This window comes from Cherax quadricarinatus, chromosome 66 (assembly GCF_038502225.1).
Source record: "Cherax quadricarinatus isolate ZL_2023a chromosome 66, ASM3850222v1, whole genome shotgun sequence".
NCBI classification, from domain to species: Eukaryota; Metazoa; Arthropoda; class Malacostraca; order Decapoda; family Parastacidae; genus Cherax; species Cherax quadricarinatus.
Window position 1 is genome coordinate 2,803,382 of NC_091357.1, and position 17,194 is coordinate 2,820,575.

General features: G+C 41.1%; 1 protein-coding gene across 1 annotated transcript in view; it reads left to right on the forward strand.

Moving 5' to 3' along the window:
* The window catches only part of LOC128689846 (uncharacterized), a 66,742-nt gene extending 51,049 nt beyond the window's left edge, over positions 1–15,693 (forward strand). The window contains exons 8-11 of the mRNA XM_070099002.1: positions 4,091–4,261; positions 5,284–5,399; positions 5,800–6,565; positions 15,302–15,693. Coding sequence (XP_069955103.1) covers positions 4,091–4,261; positions 5,284–5,399; positions 5,800–6,565; positions 15,302–15,693 — 1,445 coding nt within the window. The remainder of the gene's footprint in view (positions 1–4,090; positions 4,262–5,283; positions 5,400–5,799; positions 6,566–15,301) is intronic.
* The last annotated feature ends 1,501 nt before the right edge of the window (positions 15,694–17,194 follow it).

Sequence of the window (17,194 nt, forward strand, 5' to 3'; positions counted from 1 at the left end):
TATTGGGTGGCATTAGTCCCACTTTTATTGAATAAATAGTGATATTCACTTTTACTCAATACCTAAAGAATGCTTCTCCTGGTTGGCTTCAAATTATCATATTCTATGAGAAGAATGATGCCTAATAAGTTCAGCCCGAGTAGCTGCAAATTTGGGGTTTTACTGAAGCGTTGGAATCAGTTACTGAAGAATGATTTTTCTTATCGGCTTCAAACGTTTACCACATCGCTTGTCACTCTGAGCTGTATAAATTTCAATTTGCACTTTTATTTAGTCACTTGTTTCCCATTTAATAAGTGAATGCCCCTTCTGATCGGCTTCAAACCCTGAAGGCTGATATATCTTAGTGTGAAGTATTTTGGTGTTAATTTTGGGCTGTGCCATATTTTTTTTTTCTGCTAATTTTCAAACTGTTTAAAAAAAAAAGTCAACTTTCTAACTAATGCATAGAGAATCGGGAAACAACTTTCTCTCCTGACTGACTAGAAAAGAAAGTTATCCCAAAATCACGGTATTGCACACTTTCACTCACAGACATCCTTTCCAACTCTCCAGCTCTGTTTACCGAGTGTCACAGATCTTCCCAGACAATCAAGGGAACTATCTCATCAAGTTCACCGTATGTTGCTTGTCACATCGATCCTTAAGATAAGATAAGATTTCGTTCGGATTTTTAACCCCGGAGGGTTAGCCACCCAGGATAACCCAAGAAAGTCAGTGCGTCATCGAGGACTGTCTAACTTATTTCCATTGGCGTCCTTAATCTTGTCCCCCAGGATGCGACCCACACCAGTCGACTAACACCCAGGTACCTATTTGCTGCTAGGTGAACAGGACAACAGGTGCAAAGAAACGTGTCGAAATGTTTCCACACACCGGGAATCGAACCCGGGCCCTCCGTGTGTGAAGCGGGAGCTTTAGCCACCAGGCCACCGGGCCACCTGATGTTCGTCTGCAGCAGCACCTATAGTAAAAACAAAAAACTTTAACAAGTTACTGACGTTATGCAACAGCAGACCATGGCGGAACATGCCATGTTTGAGCATGAATATGTTTCCCATCCCTCTTTCTGTCACCGAACACGCTCTCAGATCAGGAAAAAATACAGGTTCGATGACAGCAAAGCCTAAAAAAAAGCCATGGTGAAGCCTAATTTTAACCTCGGCTTCACACATAATCCCTCACACCTCAGGTAGACACACTCGGAAATGCGTGCCGGTGGTGGTGGTCTTGTGATTGAAATCTTCGTGGGGTCGATATCGTTACAATATGACCACTGAGCTGCTGCTTGATTTTCAGCGTACGAGAGCGGTTGCCGGGCGTGTAATACGAGAAACTAAATGCATTTCTTGGCGGGATTATGTTTCTAAAGTCACTTCTGCTTCCTGTATGAATGTAGTTTGGAAAAAATGTTCAGAAATTAAGTGGGAGGTACAGATTCGGGTCCCGTTCTCAGTGTTGCTGTGTCAACACTGAAAATACTACTGAGGTTGCCACAGCTATTGAAAGTAATTTTGTCCGTATCTCTCGGGGGCTTTATCTATGCCCTCGTTTCTTTCCTCCAAGTCTAGCAGAGAGTTGCCGCCTTTACACAGAGAAGTCTTATAACCTTCTGGAACTTGAGTCAACACTTACCACTTGCTAGTCGTCGGCAGCTGGACCTGATGGTAATCCTATCAGTATGCACCAGCATTTACACCCGTCAGCCCTTTTTAATCTTCTTAATCTTATTTGGTAGCAAGGGCTTCTTCCCCATCCATGGAAAACTGCCGTGGTTCTGCCTTTTCTCAAACCGAGTACTTCGGGTCATGATGCCTCCGATTATCAACCAATCGCTCTTACTAGTGCAGTTTGCAGTCTGATGGAACGTCAAGTAAATAGACCTTTATTGTGGTATTTAGAGAGACACAATAGTCTTTCCACTCGTCAAAATAGGCTTTCGAAAAGGTTGCTGCACTATCGACCCCTTACTCCGTTTAGATACCTTGTGTTCGTAATATCTTGGCTAGTAACCACAATCTGCCATTTTTCTTTAAAAACTTCTTGTCTGAGAGACATTTCCTTGTAGGGGTTGATAATCTGCTTTCCCTTGACTATATCCAGGCTGATATATCCTGGCCTCTGTTCTACGATCGAATATTTGGTCATCACTTGATGACTTTGTTATAGCTCGTGCAGGCGCTGACTGACACCTAGTAGCAGCCTCTCACCAGAATGATATCGCCCGTGTTCCTCATGGGTTTACATTTTTCTGGTACTAAAATGCACCGCATTACATTTACTACACGTTCTGTTATCTCTGATACTCCGTTAAACCTGTATGGTTCCTGGATCCCTGAACGTGATACGGTCAGATTTCTCGGTTTTCTGTTTGATCACCGGCTGTCCTGGTAACCTCAGATTCCCTTCCTGAAAGCATTTTTCCCATAGCCGGTTGTACTCCTTAAGACCTTCGCTCATCTTTCATGGGATGAATAGTCGAACTCTCATCGGCTGCATTCAGCCCTAATTTTATCGAAACTAGACTATGGTGTCCAGATATATTATGCAGATATATTATGCTACCTCTCCCGCAATTCATTTTAAATTTGATCCCATCCATCATTAGGGATTACATTTTTGTCTAGGTTCTTTTTGTTCCTCACCTGCCGAGAGCCTGTATACAAAGGCTACGTGATGCTCATTGCCTCTGACATTTTGGCCTCTCTCATGACCTTCTCGATCCTTCTACATGCATGATGGTAACGGATGTTAGTAGAGGGCCATTATTTGATCGTCGTCCCTATTTACTCCGTCCTTTTCTCTTCGTATTCACTTGCTCTTGACTTCTCTCCAGTTTTCCTTCCCCCTTGGGAGGTTCCGACAGTTCGAGTCTGGTCTTCCCCACTGCCGTCCACGAAAGCTCAAATACCTACAGTTGCTTCTCGCTCACTTTTTCTTAACCACTTCCGGTCTCATTCCCATGCATTTTACATTGATGATTCTAAATCCTCTGACGGTGTCGGGTTTGCAGCAGTGTTCCAGGACAGTGTTGTACGAGGTCATTTATTAGACTCGGCTAGCATCTTCACAGCTGAACTGTATGCTATTCATATAGCGATTATCCGTATTGCGACCAGCCTACTTCAACAACTGTGGTAGTTTTAGACTCCTTTAGTGCTTTGAAGGCCATCAAAAAGTTTAAGTCGCTTCATCCCCTATTAGTTTGGTTCTTTGGTTGTGCCGTATTTCTAGGAAAAACAAAGAAATCGTTTCCTGCTGGGTCCCTGGTCATGTGGATGTTAAGGGCAACGAGCAGGCAGAACACGTGGAACACGACATTCCAGTTTCATAAAAAGGTATTCCATTCTCAGACTATTTTGCTGTAATCTCTAGCTACTTTTGAAACCTTTGGCATCAACGTTGGTCTGAGTTTATTCATAACAAATTATATTGTCAAGCCGGGTTTAGATTTCTGGTCTTCTTATCGATGTCGTGGTTGGGAGACTACACCCTCCCGTCTTGGCATCGGGCACACACGTTTCACTCGTGGGTATCTTACGGAGAGGCGCCCAGTTCCACTCTGTGCGAATCGTCAGGTTCCAATTTCAGTTTGCCACATTATATTGGACTGTCCTGTCTACCAGCGAGCTCGCAGAATATACCTTCGACGTCGTCACCTCTCTAACACTCTTACTTTATCTTGCCTCCTCGCTGACAGTCCCACCTTTGACACGGACTCCCTCTTTGATTTTTTGACAGCGACATATTTATTGCCCAACCTTTGTTTATACTTCCTTTAGCACTCCTCACAGACCTTGCTAACTCTGCCTCCGTTATATTCTTCACCCTCGCTGGTCTCCGATCAAGCATATTACACATTTTAGCACACCCTACCCTACAGAGCTATATGAATCTTACGGGTTTAGCTCTTAGTTACGATTATACTACTAATAATAACTGCACATACAATTTTTTTTGAAGATTTGTCAAACATTCTTAGATCACTAGTTGTGAACTACGAAAGATTTCTTATTGTGGATAAGAGTATATTATGCAGAACCGCATACCTCATCCTCACCTGATATACAATTCCTGTTGTATTTTGTAGGCGTTGTGGAAGAAGCAGCAAGCAGCAGCAGCAACATAGATAGCCAACAACCTCGGGTACCTCTACTGATGCTGCTACTCATCTCACTGACGGCAGCGGCCCTTGTGGTTCTCAATGTTGCGATAATTGTGTGTTTCGTTAGAAGACTGGCTCTTAAAAGAAATATGTCAGGTAACGGAAGATTTATCTACCCAACTTGGAACGGGAAGAAGGAAGGATCCTATTGTGATATTGTAATAATGTTGGTACAATTACCGACAATAAGAAATCCTACTTAAAAAGGACACAGGTGAAACTAATGAGATATTGTGGCAACGTTTCGCTCTCCAGGAGTTTTGTCAAATAAGAGCTTGCCAAAGCTCCTGGAGAGCGAAACGTTGCCACAATAAAATGTCGCATTAAGTTGCACATGTATCCATTTGCCTAACGTATTATAAAATTCTTCGAATTTAAAATACAGCCACTTCGTGCCCCGAATTTCGAACCTTGAAATTAAATAATTATTTAACAATAGTAAATTCTAAAAACCTCATTTACATTTAGTGTCGTCGCTTCTCAAAATTAAAACACAACCTACACAATCTTTCCATATTTTAGACTCCGATAAAGTACAGTAATTTAAATAACATTACAGTAGTCACCCTCGCGGGTGTAAACATCACGTACACGAGAGCAACATCAGAATATTGTTGCCTCTATAAACATCAGAGTATAGCAGTGTGTACACTGTACACTTTACTGCATCTACTAAAGTACACTTGATTTTAGTTGCATCATAATTTACTGAAAGTTTAATGAAATACACTTTTAAGTTAAAATTCGTAATTACGTTAATTTAAAAATCCTTAATACGGTTTTTATATCTTTATTCGGTACAAATAATATAGTTAGCATGTAATAAAGTATTGGTAGACACAAAAAACAAATCACTAATATGCAAGATATTTCAGGCAAACTAATCCTTATACTTAAATGCTACTTAAGAGATTTAGACAAACTATTAAGTAGGATTTCTTATGCAGTTAACTACAATAATTTCTTTTTGGACGCGACTCGAGCAAAATAAATATTAAAAAAAATCTCAGACATATTTTTATTTGTTATTAATAATTTTATTTAATACTTCAGTAACGTCTCTAAAATTAAACCAATTTTTTAGTCATCTCTTCATTTGTTTTTCTTACATTTTCAAGCTTCTTCAAGCAAAACAACGGCTTTAGAGATTTATACTCCAACTTCTATAGCCACCGAAAACGGAGATGATCTTCCGTTAACTTCGTTTAACGAGGTTCCAGTCCAGGAATATAAGGTGAGAGTATTCAACGTGATGTTTATATTGGTGTGTCGTTTATCATAGCATCGTGATGCATGTTAATGAGAGTAACTTCTTAATTGTTATATATTTGAGATTTGCTTTAAAACCCACCAGAACGTTATCAAAATTCATTAGTATGCTTCACATAAACGAATCATTAACATATTTTAGTTATCCCAGTAAATTTTGTAAATATGGAACTTCAACTTACACATTCACACGATACCTGTGAAATAATTTACAAAGTATATCATACGATACTTAAGAAATAATTAACAAAGTGTATCATGCGATACTCATAAAATAATTAAGAATTATATTATTAAATCTGAACAGATTAAGTCAGTGTTCCCTTAAATATTGTCTTATCATTCTCTTAATCTCGCTTTTTCAGCCTCTAGAAAGCCAGACAAAAGAGGACTGTGAACAAACCAGCCTTATCAGCCCACATATCACTGTAGAACCACCTGACTCCTCCATCACTCCACCAGCTGCTACCAGTCCCAGGCCTAGAAGTATAAGCCCGTTACTCAATGAAGGGATAAGTGTCCAAAGTGATACATATATTCATGCAAATGATCAGTTGCCTTCTGATGGTCTGGGATCCAAAGCAATGTTTATAAGCTCTCCGAAGCTAGAGAAAAAGGCTTCCACGGAAGCGGCTGCTGGAGTGCGTTTAGACAAGCCGGATGTTTGCCCAGTGACCAGTAGCAGTTGTGAACATTTATTGGTGCATCAAAAGCCTTTTAATCCGTATTCAGAAGATGATCGAGAGTCTGTATCATCACATCACAGCAGCAGCTCTCAAAGTTACGTATCAAGGCAAACTCGCCCAAAATATTACTCTCCCTGCCATTCACCATCACGATTGACGTCTCACGTTATATATCATGGTCAGCCACACATCCAGCAACTAGTAGAGCAGCAGAACCAACAGCAGCAGTGGCAGCAGCAGCAGCAACATAAGCTGCAACAGCATAAGCTGCAGCTGCAGCAGCACGAGCACCATAATTATCAGCAAAACTTACCTTGTTGTCAACAAACGTCGCCTCATACGGACAAACAGATGACAGCCTTACACCCAGTATTGAATCCTGCAAGACTCTCACCGTCTACTGTCAGCTGTTGTGATGCCACATGCAACCAGTCATTTATTCAAGGTAATGAACTGTGATTAATAATCTCTTGTGGTTATTTTTTTTTTCAAGATATTTTGAAAGCTTTCTCGTTGACCCACCTACCTAGCAACTAATTTATTACCGACTCTAGATACACCCACCAACTCCCACACACCCACCAACTCCCACACACCCACCAACTCCCACACACCCACCAACTCCCACACACCCACCAACTCCCACACACCCACCAACTCCCACACACCCACCAACTCCCACACACCCACCAACTCCCACACACCCACCAACTCCCACACACCCACCAACTCCCACACACCCACCAACTCCCACACACCCACCAACTCCCACACACCCACCAACTCCCACACACCCACCAACTCCCATACATCTTATATAAGATAAAAATAATGGAGGTACAGGGACCAATAGCTTCCATTATAACGTAAGACACCATATTAAAACATAGGCAGACTTATACACGAGCAGTGAAAAAACTGACAAATGAAGAGACCGAGACTAAAATGAAGGAAAACCAGATAGATTAGGAAGGAGTGATAAAAAATAAGGAGTGGTCAAAAATAAGGAGTGATCAAAAATAAGGAGTGATCAAAAATAAGGAGTGATCAAAAATAAGGAGTGATCAAAAATAAGGAGTGATCAAAAATAAGGAGTGATCAAAAATAAGGAGTGATCAAAAATAAGGAGTGATCAAAAATAAGGAGTGATCAAAAATAAGGAGTGATCAAAAATAAGGAGTGATCAAAAATAAGGAGTGATCAAAAATAAGGAGTGATCAAAAATAAGGAGTGATCAAAAATAAGGAGTGATCAAAAATAAGGAGTGATCAAAAATAAGGAGTGATCAAAAATAAGGAGTGATCAAAAATAAGGAGTGATCAAAAATAAGGAGTGATCAAAAATAAGGAGTGATCAAAAATAAGGAGTGATCAAAAATAAGGAGTGATCAAAAATAAGGAGTGATCAAAAATAAGGAGTGATCAAAAATAAGGAGTGATCAAAAATAAGGAGTGATCAAAAATAAGGAGTGATCAAAAATAAAGAGTGATCAAAAATAAAGAGTGATAAAAAATAAGGAGTGATCAAAAATAAGGAGTGATCAAAAATAAGGAGTGATAAAAAATAAGGAGTGATAAAAAATAAGGAGTGATCAAAAATAAGGAGCGATAAAAAATAAGGAGTGATAAAAAATAAGGAGTGATCAAAAATAAGGAGTGATAAAAATGAGTGATAAAAAATGAGTGATAAAAAATGAGTGATAAAAAATGAGTGATAAAAAATGAGTGATAAAAAATGAGTGATAAAAAATGAGTGATAAAAAATGAGTGATAAAAAATAGTGATAAAAAATAGTGATAAAAAATAGTGATAAAAAATAGTGATAAAAAGTAGTGATAAAAAAATACGAGACACAAGTTTGGAAAGTATCAATACAACAAATACATCAAACTAAAAAAAAATCAAACTCGTATAACAAAGAGAAGAGAAGAAATAGTTCAGAAATTGGCTAAAAATGAGTAGAGATAAATCATAAATCACTTAAAAATAAGAATGATATAGACAAAGAAATTAATTATTTGGAAGAGTGCAAAAAAAATGGAAGATAATTACGTAGGAGTAACTAAGCAAAACATAGAATTAGAACATCAGTTCCATCACGTTAACAGAAACTCAGGCAATGAGAGAAATTGTTGAAAAGGTACAAGCTAAAATTGTGGATAAATTTGCTACAATCATAACATAGAAGATTGAGACGAACAACAGTGTATTCTCAAAGGAAATTAATACTGAAGATAGAAAAGGAACTAGCTAAAAATAAGGATGATAAAGAGGAGAATAAAGGTCTGGAAGAGCTCAAAGCAAAATTAGAAGATAGTTATCCTGAATATACGAAAGAGAAGATATGTGTACCTAGGTATAGCTAACTCAGGATATCTTTGACCCTTGTGAGTTTAGCGCTTAGTTATTATTATAATTATCAGATTATCTCTGAATTTGTTATTAGAGAAGGAGAAGGGAAGGATGGAAGAGTGTAGAGCTAAAACTGAAGAATATAATACATAAGAACATAAGTAGCACTGCAGAAGGCCTACTGGCCCAAGCTAGTTAGGTCCAAGTCACACTCATTCATGTACTTGTTTAACCTTCTGTTTAGCATAAGAGTGGTAAAGATATTTACTAGTAAATCTTAATATTATTCTAGAATTAAAAAGGATTTGAAAATTTTTTCTAGTAGAGATAAAAAAAAAGAAAATCGAGAAGAGAGTCAAAGAAAAAAAAAATAATATAGAAATGAGATTATGAAATGCAGTGAAAATTTCAGCATTCCAGAACATATTGTGAATTTTAAGGGTAATTGCAAAATGTGAGAGAGAAAATAAATCAGTCAAAATAACATTTACACAACTCAGAACTTTTCAAAGGAGTTATTACAGAGTAACACACTGGTCGTACCAGCTAAACTAATATTATTTACTTTCCCCAAGAAACCAGTACAGGATAGACAACAGTCAGACTAAAGGTAATGTCGTGAGATAAACACATGAAGGTTTTACTCTTTCAGTATTATTTTTTTAACATATCGGCCGTTTCACACCATGAGGGTGACCAGCAAAAGAAGAAACACTTTCATAATGATTCACTCCATCACTGTCTTACCAGAGGCGCACCTACACTATAGTTAAAAAGTTGCAACACAACATCCCTCGTTGAGAGTGCAGGCAGTGTACTTCTCTCCTCCAGGACTCAAGTTCCGGCTAACCGGGTTCCGTGAATCCCTTCATAAATGAAACCTTGCTCACACTCCAACACCACGTCCAGTCATAAAAACCATTCGTCTCCACTTGGTCGTATCTAACGCGCTTGCTGGAAGTCCAAGCCCCTTGTACGCGAAACCTCCTTTACCATCTCCCTCCAATCTTTCCTAGGACGCCCCCTACTCTGCCTTCCACTACAGATTTATATGCTCTTCAAATCTTTCTATTATGTTCCATCCTATCTAAATGTCCGAACAAACTCAACAGCCCTTCCTCTGCCCTCTGGATAATACTTCTGGAAACCCCGGACCTTCTAATCTCCAAGCCACACATTCTCTGCATAATATTCGCACCACACATAGCCCTCAGACGCATCTCTCCACTACCTCCAGCCTTCTCCTTGTTGCAGCATTCACCACACAGAATTAAAAGTCCTATCTATACTGATTTTTTTCACAAAAAAAAATATGTAGTCTCCAGAATAGTAGAGAATCTTTTTCTAATGTTAATGAGACCAAGAATGTGAAATTTAGTGGAAAATTTGTTGAATTGTGCAGGCGTGACGTTGCTCTCTCTGTGACCCTGACCCTTACGTTTTTAGCGCTTGGTTATGATTTTAATAATAATCGTAATAATAATAGTAATATTTGTGACCCAGCCAATCCAATTCTTAGCTATTTCGTTACTATTCATTGTATTTCTATATTAAAAATATACAGATGTGTTTGTAGATGATGCATAGATATTAGGGAAAATAAATATATAATAAAGGACCGAAATTCTCTACCGGAATGACCTGGAAATGTCAGTGGTAGATGTGTATGCTTCATACATAGTTTTAAGAGTAGGTATGACAGAGCCAGGGAAGCTAGAAGGGAATCAGGTAAGTGGCAAGAGACAGGGCCAGCAGCTAATTCTCTCTCTCTCTCTCTCTCTCTCTCTCTCTCTCTCTCTCTCTCTCTCTCTCTCTCTCTCTCTCTCTCGTTCTCTTTTTTTTTACACAGGGTTTGACAAGGTTAAGGATCCCTAGTTTTATTGGATTCAATATTGGCCTTGTACATAACAGTAAGGCCACCCACATCCCTCCTGTGTTGAAGGCTCTGCTGAACTTAGATCTATCCAGGATTGATCCAGGCGAGAGATGAGACGTCTTGCTCTGTTCTCTACTCTGTCAAGCAGTCGCAGATGATAAGAGGGGCAGTCGAACCAAGAAAGTGGAGCATACTCAAGGTGTGAGCGTACTTGTGCCTCGTACAAAATCTTCCAGCCCCTGCTGTCAAGCAGATGCGAGATACGGCGAAGTGCTGTAAGTTTCCTGGCTGCCTTGTTTGCAAGATTTACAACGTGGTTTTTCATGGTCAGTTTGGAGTCAAATTTCACCCCAAGGATATCAACTTCTCCAGGTGCCAACACCCTCCCATTCATCCTTACTACTGCACCAGCATTGCCATCATGGTGCCTAGAGACCATCATCATTTGCGTTTTCTCAGGTGCAAATGTTACTTGCCATCTATTTCCCCAAGCTGATATAGCTCTTAGCTGGTGATTGATGTAGCTTAGTGCAGCTGGCATTTCTTCTCTTGGATAAGTGAATGTCAGTGTACAGTCGTCTGCATATGCATGGGATTCTGGGATGAGATGAAGAAGGTCGTTGAAGTAGACATTCCATAACAATGGTCCCAGCACGCTTCCTTGTGGAACACTTGCCCCAATAGGATGTCTTGCTGATTCCGTTCCATTGAGAACTACCCTTAGAGATCTACCATGAAGGTAATCACTGAGGAGACATAGCGTAGAGCCTGCAATTCCCAGTGCTTGAAGTTTTGCTAAGAGGCCCTGGTGCCACACCCGGTCGAAAGCACCAGCAATGTCCAGTGCTACTCTCCTCCTCTCTAATTCATTCTCTCTCTCTCTCTCTCTCTCTCTCTCTCTCTCTCTCTCTCTCTCTCTCTCTCTCTCTCTCTCTCTCTCTCTTTTACACAGGGTTTGACAAGGTTAAGGATCCCTAGCTGTATTGACAAGCTATTTACAGGTTAAGGATTCCTAACTTTATTGGCAAGCTAAGAGCTGTTACCTACATCAGCTCATTTGAAAGCATTTTTATTGTTATGAGACATACAAGTAGGGAACAGGATGAAATTGGAGCCATCTGTGGGCCACCATTTTCATTTGATCAACTGACTTTATCTCGTTGACATCATTATGCTGTACGAATGTGTTCCTTACTAGAGTCATCCTGGGTATATATGATCTCAGATGGAGTGATGTTCTGGAGAAGGGTACAGCCAGAGTTATGTTGCTGCTTTCTGCTCTTCTTGTGGCATAAAAGCTTGTTTCACGCTGTCCTCGAAGTGGATCCAAGTGTGGTACTTTGACAATATTGGCCTTGTACATAACGGTAAGGCCACCCACATCCCTCCTATGTTGAAGGCTCTGCTGAAATGACAGATCTATCCAGGATGGGTCCAGGCGAGAGATGAGACGTCTTGCTCTGTTCTCTACTCTGTCAAGCAGTCGCAGATGAGAGGGGGGGGGCAGGCAAACCAAGAAAGTGGAGCATACTCAAGGTGTGAGCGTACTTGTGCCTCGTACAGAATCTTGCAACCCCTACTGTCAAGTAGATGCGAGATACGGCGAAGTGCTGTAAGCTTCCTGGCTGCCTTGATTGCAAGATTTACAACATGGTTCTTCATGGTTAGTTTGGAGTCAGATTTCACCCCAAGGATATCAACTTCTTCTCTAAGTGCCAACACCCTCCCATTAATCCTTACTACTGCACCAGCATTACCATAATGGTGCCTAGAGACCATCATCATTTGCGTTTTCTCAGGTGCAAATGTTACTTGCCATCTATTTCCTCAAGCTGATATAACTCTCTGCTGGTGATTGATGTAGCTTAGAGCAGCTGGCATTTCTTCTCTTGGATAAGTGAATGTCAGTGTACAGTCGTCTGCATATGCATGTGATTCTGGGATGAGATGAAGAAGGTCGTTGAAGTAGACATTCCATAACAATGGTCCCAGCACGCTTCCTTGTGGAACACTTGCCCCAATAGGATGTCTTGCTGATTCCGTTCCATTAAGAACTACACTTGGAGATCTACCATGAAGGTAATCACTGAGGAGACATAGCGTAGAGCCTGCAATTCCCAGTGCTTGAAGTGTTGCTAAGAGGCCCTGGTGCCACACCCGGTCGAAAGCGCCAGCAATGTCCAGTGCTACCACACGGCTGACTTTGGATTCATCCAGTGACTGGTGCCACTTAGTGGAGAGGTTTAACAACAGATCAGCAGCAGAGTAACCTTTCCTGAAGCCATATTGACGATCACAAAGTAGTGAGTGATAGTCAAAAAACTGTCATTTGTCTTGAGATTATTGTCTCAAGGATCTTACCAGTGACTGACAGGAGTGACACTGGTCTGTAGTTGCTGATTTCTGCTCTGCTCTTCTTTTTGTGAACAGGAACTACATTTGCCTCTTTCCATAGAGAAGGCCATTTTACACTGTACTAGGCAGTGCTGAAAGGTGCGAGTTAGAGGTGCTGCTAGCTGGTCTGCACATCTCAGCAATCTTGGGCTCAACTTGTCTGGGTCCACAGTCTTTTCTTGGTCAAGCGATTTAAGAAGGAAATGCACCTCCTCCTGCCTTATTGTCACCACTGACAGTTTTGACACAGTTCTTGCAGCTAGCCAAGGAGGGTCCCTTGCTGGATCAGGAACTTCCTTTTTGGTAGCAAAGTGTTCGGCGAAGAGGTGCTCTCTCTCCTCTCTTTCTCTCCCCTTCTCTCTCCCTTTCTCTTTCTTTCCCCTTCTCTTTCTCTCCCCATCTCTTTCTCTCTCTCTTTCTTTTACACAGGATTTGACAAGGTTCAGGATCTCTAGCTTTATTGACAAGCTATTTACAAGTTAAGGATTCCTAACTTTATTGACAAGCTAAGAGCTGTTATCTACATCAGCTCATTTGAAAGCATTTTTGTTATGAAACATACAAGTAGGGAACAGGATGAAGTTGGAGCCATCTGTGGGCCAGCATTTTCACCTGATCAACTGACTTTATCTCGTTGACATCATTATGATGTACGAATGTGTTGCATACTTGAGTCATCCTGGGGATAAATGATCTCAGATGAAGTGATGTTCTGGAGAAAGGTACAACCAGAGTGAAGTTGCCGCTTTCTGCCCGTCTTGTGGTATAGAAGCTTGTTTCTCGCTGTCCTCGAAGTAGATCCAATTGTGGTACTTTGACAATATTGGCCTTGTACATAACAGTAAGGCCAACCACATCCCTCCTTTGTTGAAGGCTCTGCTGAAATGACAGATCTATCCAGGATGGGTCCAAGCGAGAGATGAGGCGTCTTGCTCTGTTCTCTACTCTGTGAAGCAGTCGCAGATGAGAAGGAGGGCAGTCGAACCAAGAAAGTGGAGCATACTCAAGGTGTGAGCGTACTTGTGCCTCGTACAAAATCTTCCAACCCCTGCTATCAAGCAGATGCGAGATACGGCGAAGTGCTGTAAGCTTCCTGGCTGCCTTGTTTGCAAGATTTAGAACGTGGTTTTTCATGGTCAGTTTGGAGTCGAATTTCACCCCAAGGATATCAACCTCTTCTCCAGGTGCCAACACCCTCCCATTCATCCTTATTACTGCACCGGCATTACCATCATGGTGCCTGGAGATCATTTGTATTTTCTCAGGTGCAAATGCTGGCCCACAGATGGCTCCAACTTCATCCTGTTCCCTACTTGTATGTTTCATAACAATAAAAATGCTTTCAAATGAGCTGATGTAGGTAATAGCTCTTAGCTTGTCAATAAAGTTAAGAATCCTTAACCTATAAATAGCTTTATCAATAAAGCTAGGAATTTAACCTAACCTTGTCAAACTCTGTAAAAAAATAGTATGTATGATTATGGAGATTATCAGAAGAATAGTAGTGGAACACCTGGGAAGGAGCAAATTCATAACCTGTACGATTGTTAAGAGGGTAAATCCAGTCTCGCAAATCTGCTACAGCTGTATGACAAGGTAGTGGAAGTCAGGGAGGCGAGAGGTGGGTAGATTGTGTGAAGGCGTTCAATATTGTACTCAAACGAGACCGGCAATGAGCTAGGGTAGTGGGAAGGGATAATAGAGAAGGGATAACAGAGAAGGGATGACAGAGAAGGGATGACAGAGAAGGGATGACAGAGAAGGGATGACAGAGAAGGGATGACAGAGAAGGGATGACAGAGAAGGGATGACAGAGAAGGGATGACAGAGAAGGGATGACAGAAAAGGGATGACAGAAAAGGGATGACAGAGAAGGGATGGCAGAGAAGGGATGGCAGAGAAGGGATGGCAGAGAAGGGATGGCAGAGAAGGGATGGCAGAGAAGGGATGGCAGAGAAGGGATGGCAGAGAAGAGATGGCAGAGAAGAGATGGCAGAGAAGAGATGACAGAAAAGGGATGACAGAAAAGGGATGGCAGAAAAGGGATGACAGAAAAGGGATGACAGAAAAGGGATGACAGAAAAGGGATGACAGTAAAGGGTTGACAGAGAAGGGTTGACAGAGAAGGGTTGACAGAGAAGGGTTGACAGAGAAGGGTTGACAGAGAAGGGTTGACAGAGAAGGGTTGACAGAGAAGGGATAACAGAGAAGGGATAACAGAGAAGGGATAACAGAGAAGGGATAACAGAGAAGGGATAACAGAGAAGGGATAACAGAGAAGGGATAACAGAGAAGGGATAACAGAGAAGGGATAACAGAGAAGGGATAACAGAGAAGGGATAACAGAGAAGGGATAACAGAGAAGGGATAACATTGAAAGTATTACGGTAGATCAAGGAATACTTAACAGGAAAAACAGCCTGATGATGTTTGGGAAGCGGTGTAAGAATGGGCGAATGTGACGAGTAGGGCTCCACAAAGGTCAGTGCTTAGACCGATACTGTTTCCTTTGAAAGTAAACGAAATGATAAGACATAATCAAACAGGTCCCTATTTGCAGATGACGTGAAACTAATGAGTATGCAAATGAAGTCATTACAAAGAGATCGGGAGGAGCTGCAGGATTGGGATGACAATTGGCTATATGAATTTAATACCAACAAATGCACAGATATAAAAATCGGGAAAGGGCAAAGACGAGAAGAAACAGATTACAGACAGGGAGAAGTGAAGACTGGAAACTTTGCTGAAACAATGGATTTCAAGGTGAGCATACCTTCAAGCATCTCACCTGGGGTACACATCAACCAGAAAATCGGTACAGGAAACGCGAAACTGACAAGTTTTAGGAGATGCTTTCAGAGCCTCGACAAAGAGGAATTTGCAATGGAGTATGCAGCACCAGTGTGGAACCCACAACTGATTAATCGAGCAATGAAGCAACGGGATTAGTCCCAGAGTTGAAGAGGTCTGAGCTATGTGGAGAGGCTAGAAGAGCTAAACCTGACGACAGAAGGACCAGGAGTGACATGATTACGATGTACAGAATACACACAGGAATTAACAGTGGACGGTGCGTCTGAGGGAAGGGTCTCAGGTACACAGCTGGAAGTTAGAAGCACAGATGAGTTTCAGGGATGTTAGGAAGTACTTCTGTAGCCTTAGTGTGAGCAGAAAATTAATTCACCTAGACAACTAAATGGTAAAGGTGGGATCCAAACATAGTTTTAAGAGTAGGTATGATAGGGCTCACGCATCCAGGAGAGTGAACCCAGTACCGACCTGCAACTATTAATAGATTCTTACAAATAGGCACACACAAAAATAGTCCCATTATATAAAGCGATACTCAGAAATCATTAAACTATTTGATGTCTGTTCTTTCACACCGACGATCTCCCACTAAGATACTGTGCTATCCCTTCCCTCCTCAAAAAAAAAAAATCCACCATCATTCAGTCAGTGTTTTGCCAGAAATGCTGACATTACAGTTCAGGTGACCATCGAAGCTGCAACATTCCCGTCCCTCCTTCAAAGTGAAACACTGTACGATTTTTCGGACTGTTTCTTGCTTCCCACCTCAACAACTCAAGTTGTGTGAAATCCCTTCATAAATGTTACCTTGCTCACACTTCAGCGACACGTCAAATCATGAAAATCGGTTGTCTCCACTCTTAACTGCCACACTCACCCAAGCCCGTTGGATGTCCAAGCCCCCCCACATAAAACAACCTTTGCCCCATGTCATTGACCCTTCCTAGGACTACCCCTACCCTTCTCATCCCTCCACACTAAAGTTATGCACCTTCCTACTCATCCTATTTTGCTCCTTCGTCTTTACTTGTCCATACCATCTCAACAACTCCTCCTCGGGACTCTAAATAATACTTTTGGAAAAGCCACACCTTCTAATCTCCAAACTGATTTTTTTGCATAATCACACCACAAAAGACCCTCAGATAGGATATATCCACTGTCTGCAGCCTCCTCCTCGCTGCAACATTTAAAACTCATGTCTCACACCAGTGCAACCTTGCTCTAACTGCAATACTCTGGTACATTACCCTATTTTGCCTCCATGGATAAGATTCTTTGTCAACACGGATGCCTCAACCACCCATCTTCCCCTTCCCCTTCCCCTTCAATGTTATAGATTACCTATTTTTTAATAGACCCATCTCATAAGTCCACTCTCATATATGTGAACGCATTCACTGTCTCCATGCTCCCTCCTTCCAATCTGATATACGCTCTTCCATTACGTAGATTTTTTGTTACTCGCGTCACCTTGCTTTTTCCCATATTCACTTTTAATTTCCTTCTTTTACATACCCTCTCAAATTCGTCTACCAACTTCTCTTCAGAATTTCCCAACCGAACCGTGTAATCCTAAAAAAGCAAGTGTGACAGCTGCCACTTTGTGTACGAATCTTTATCTTTTAATCCAGTACCT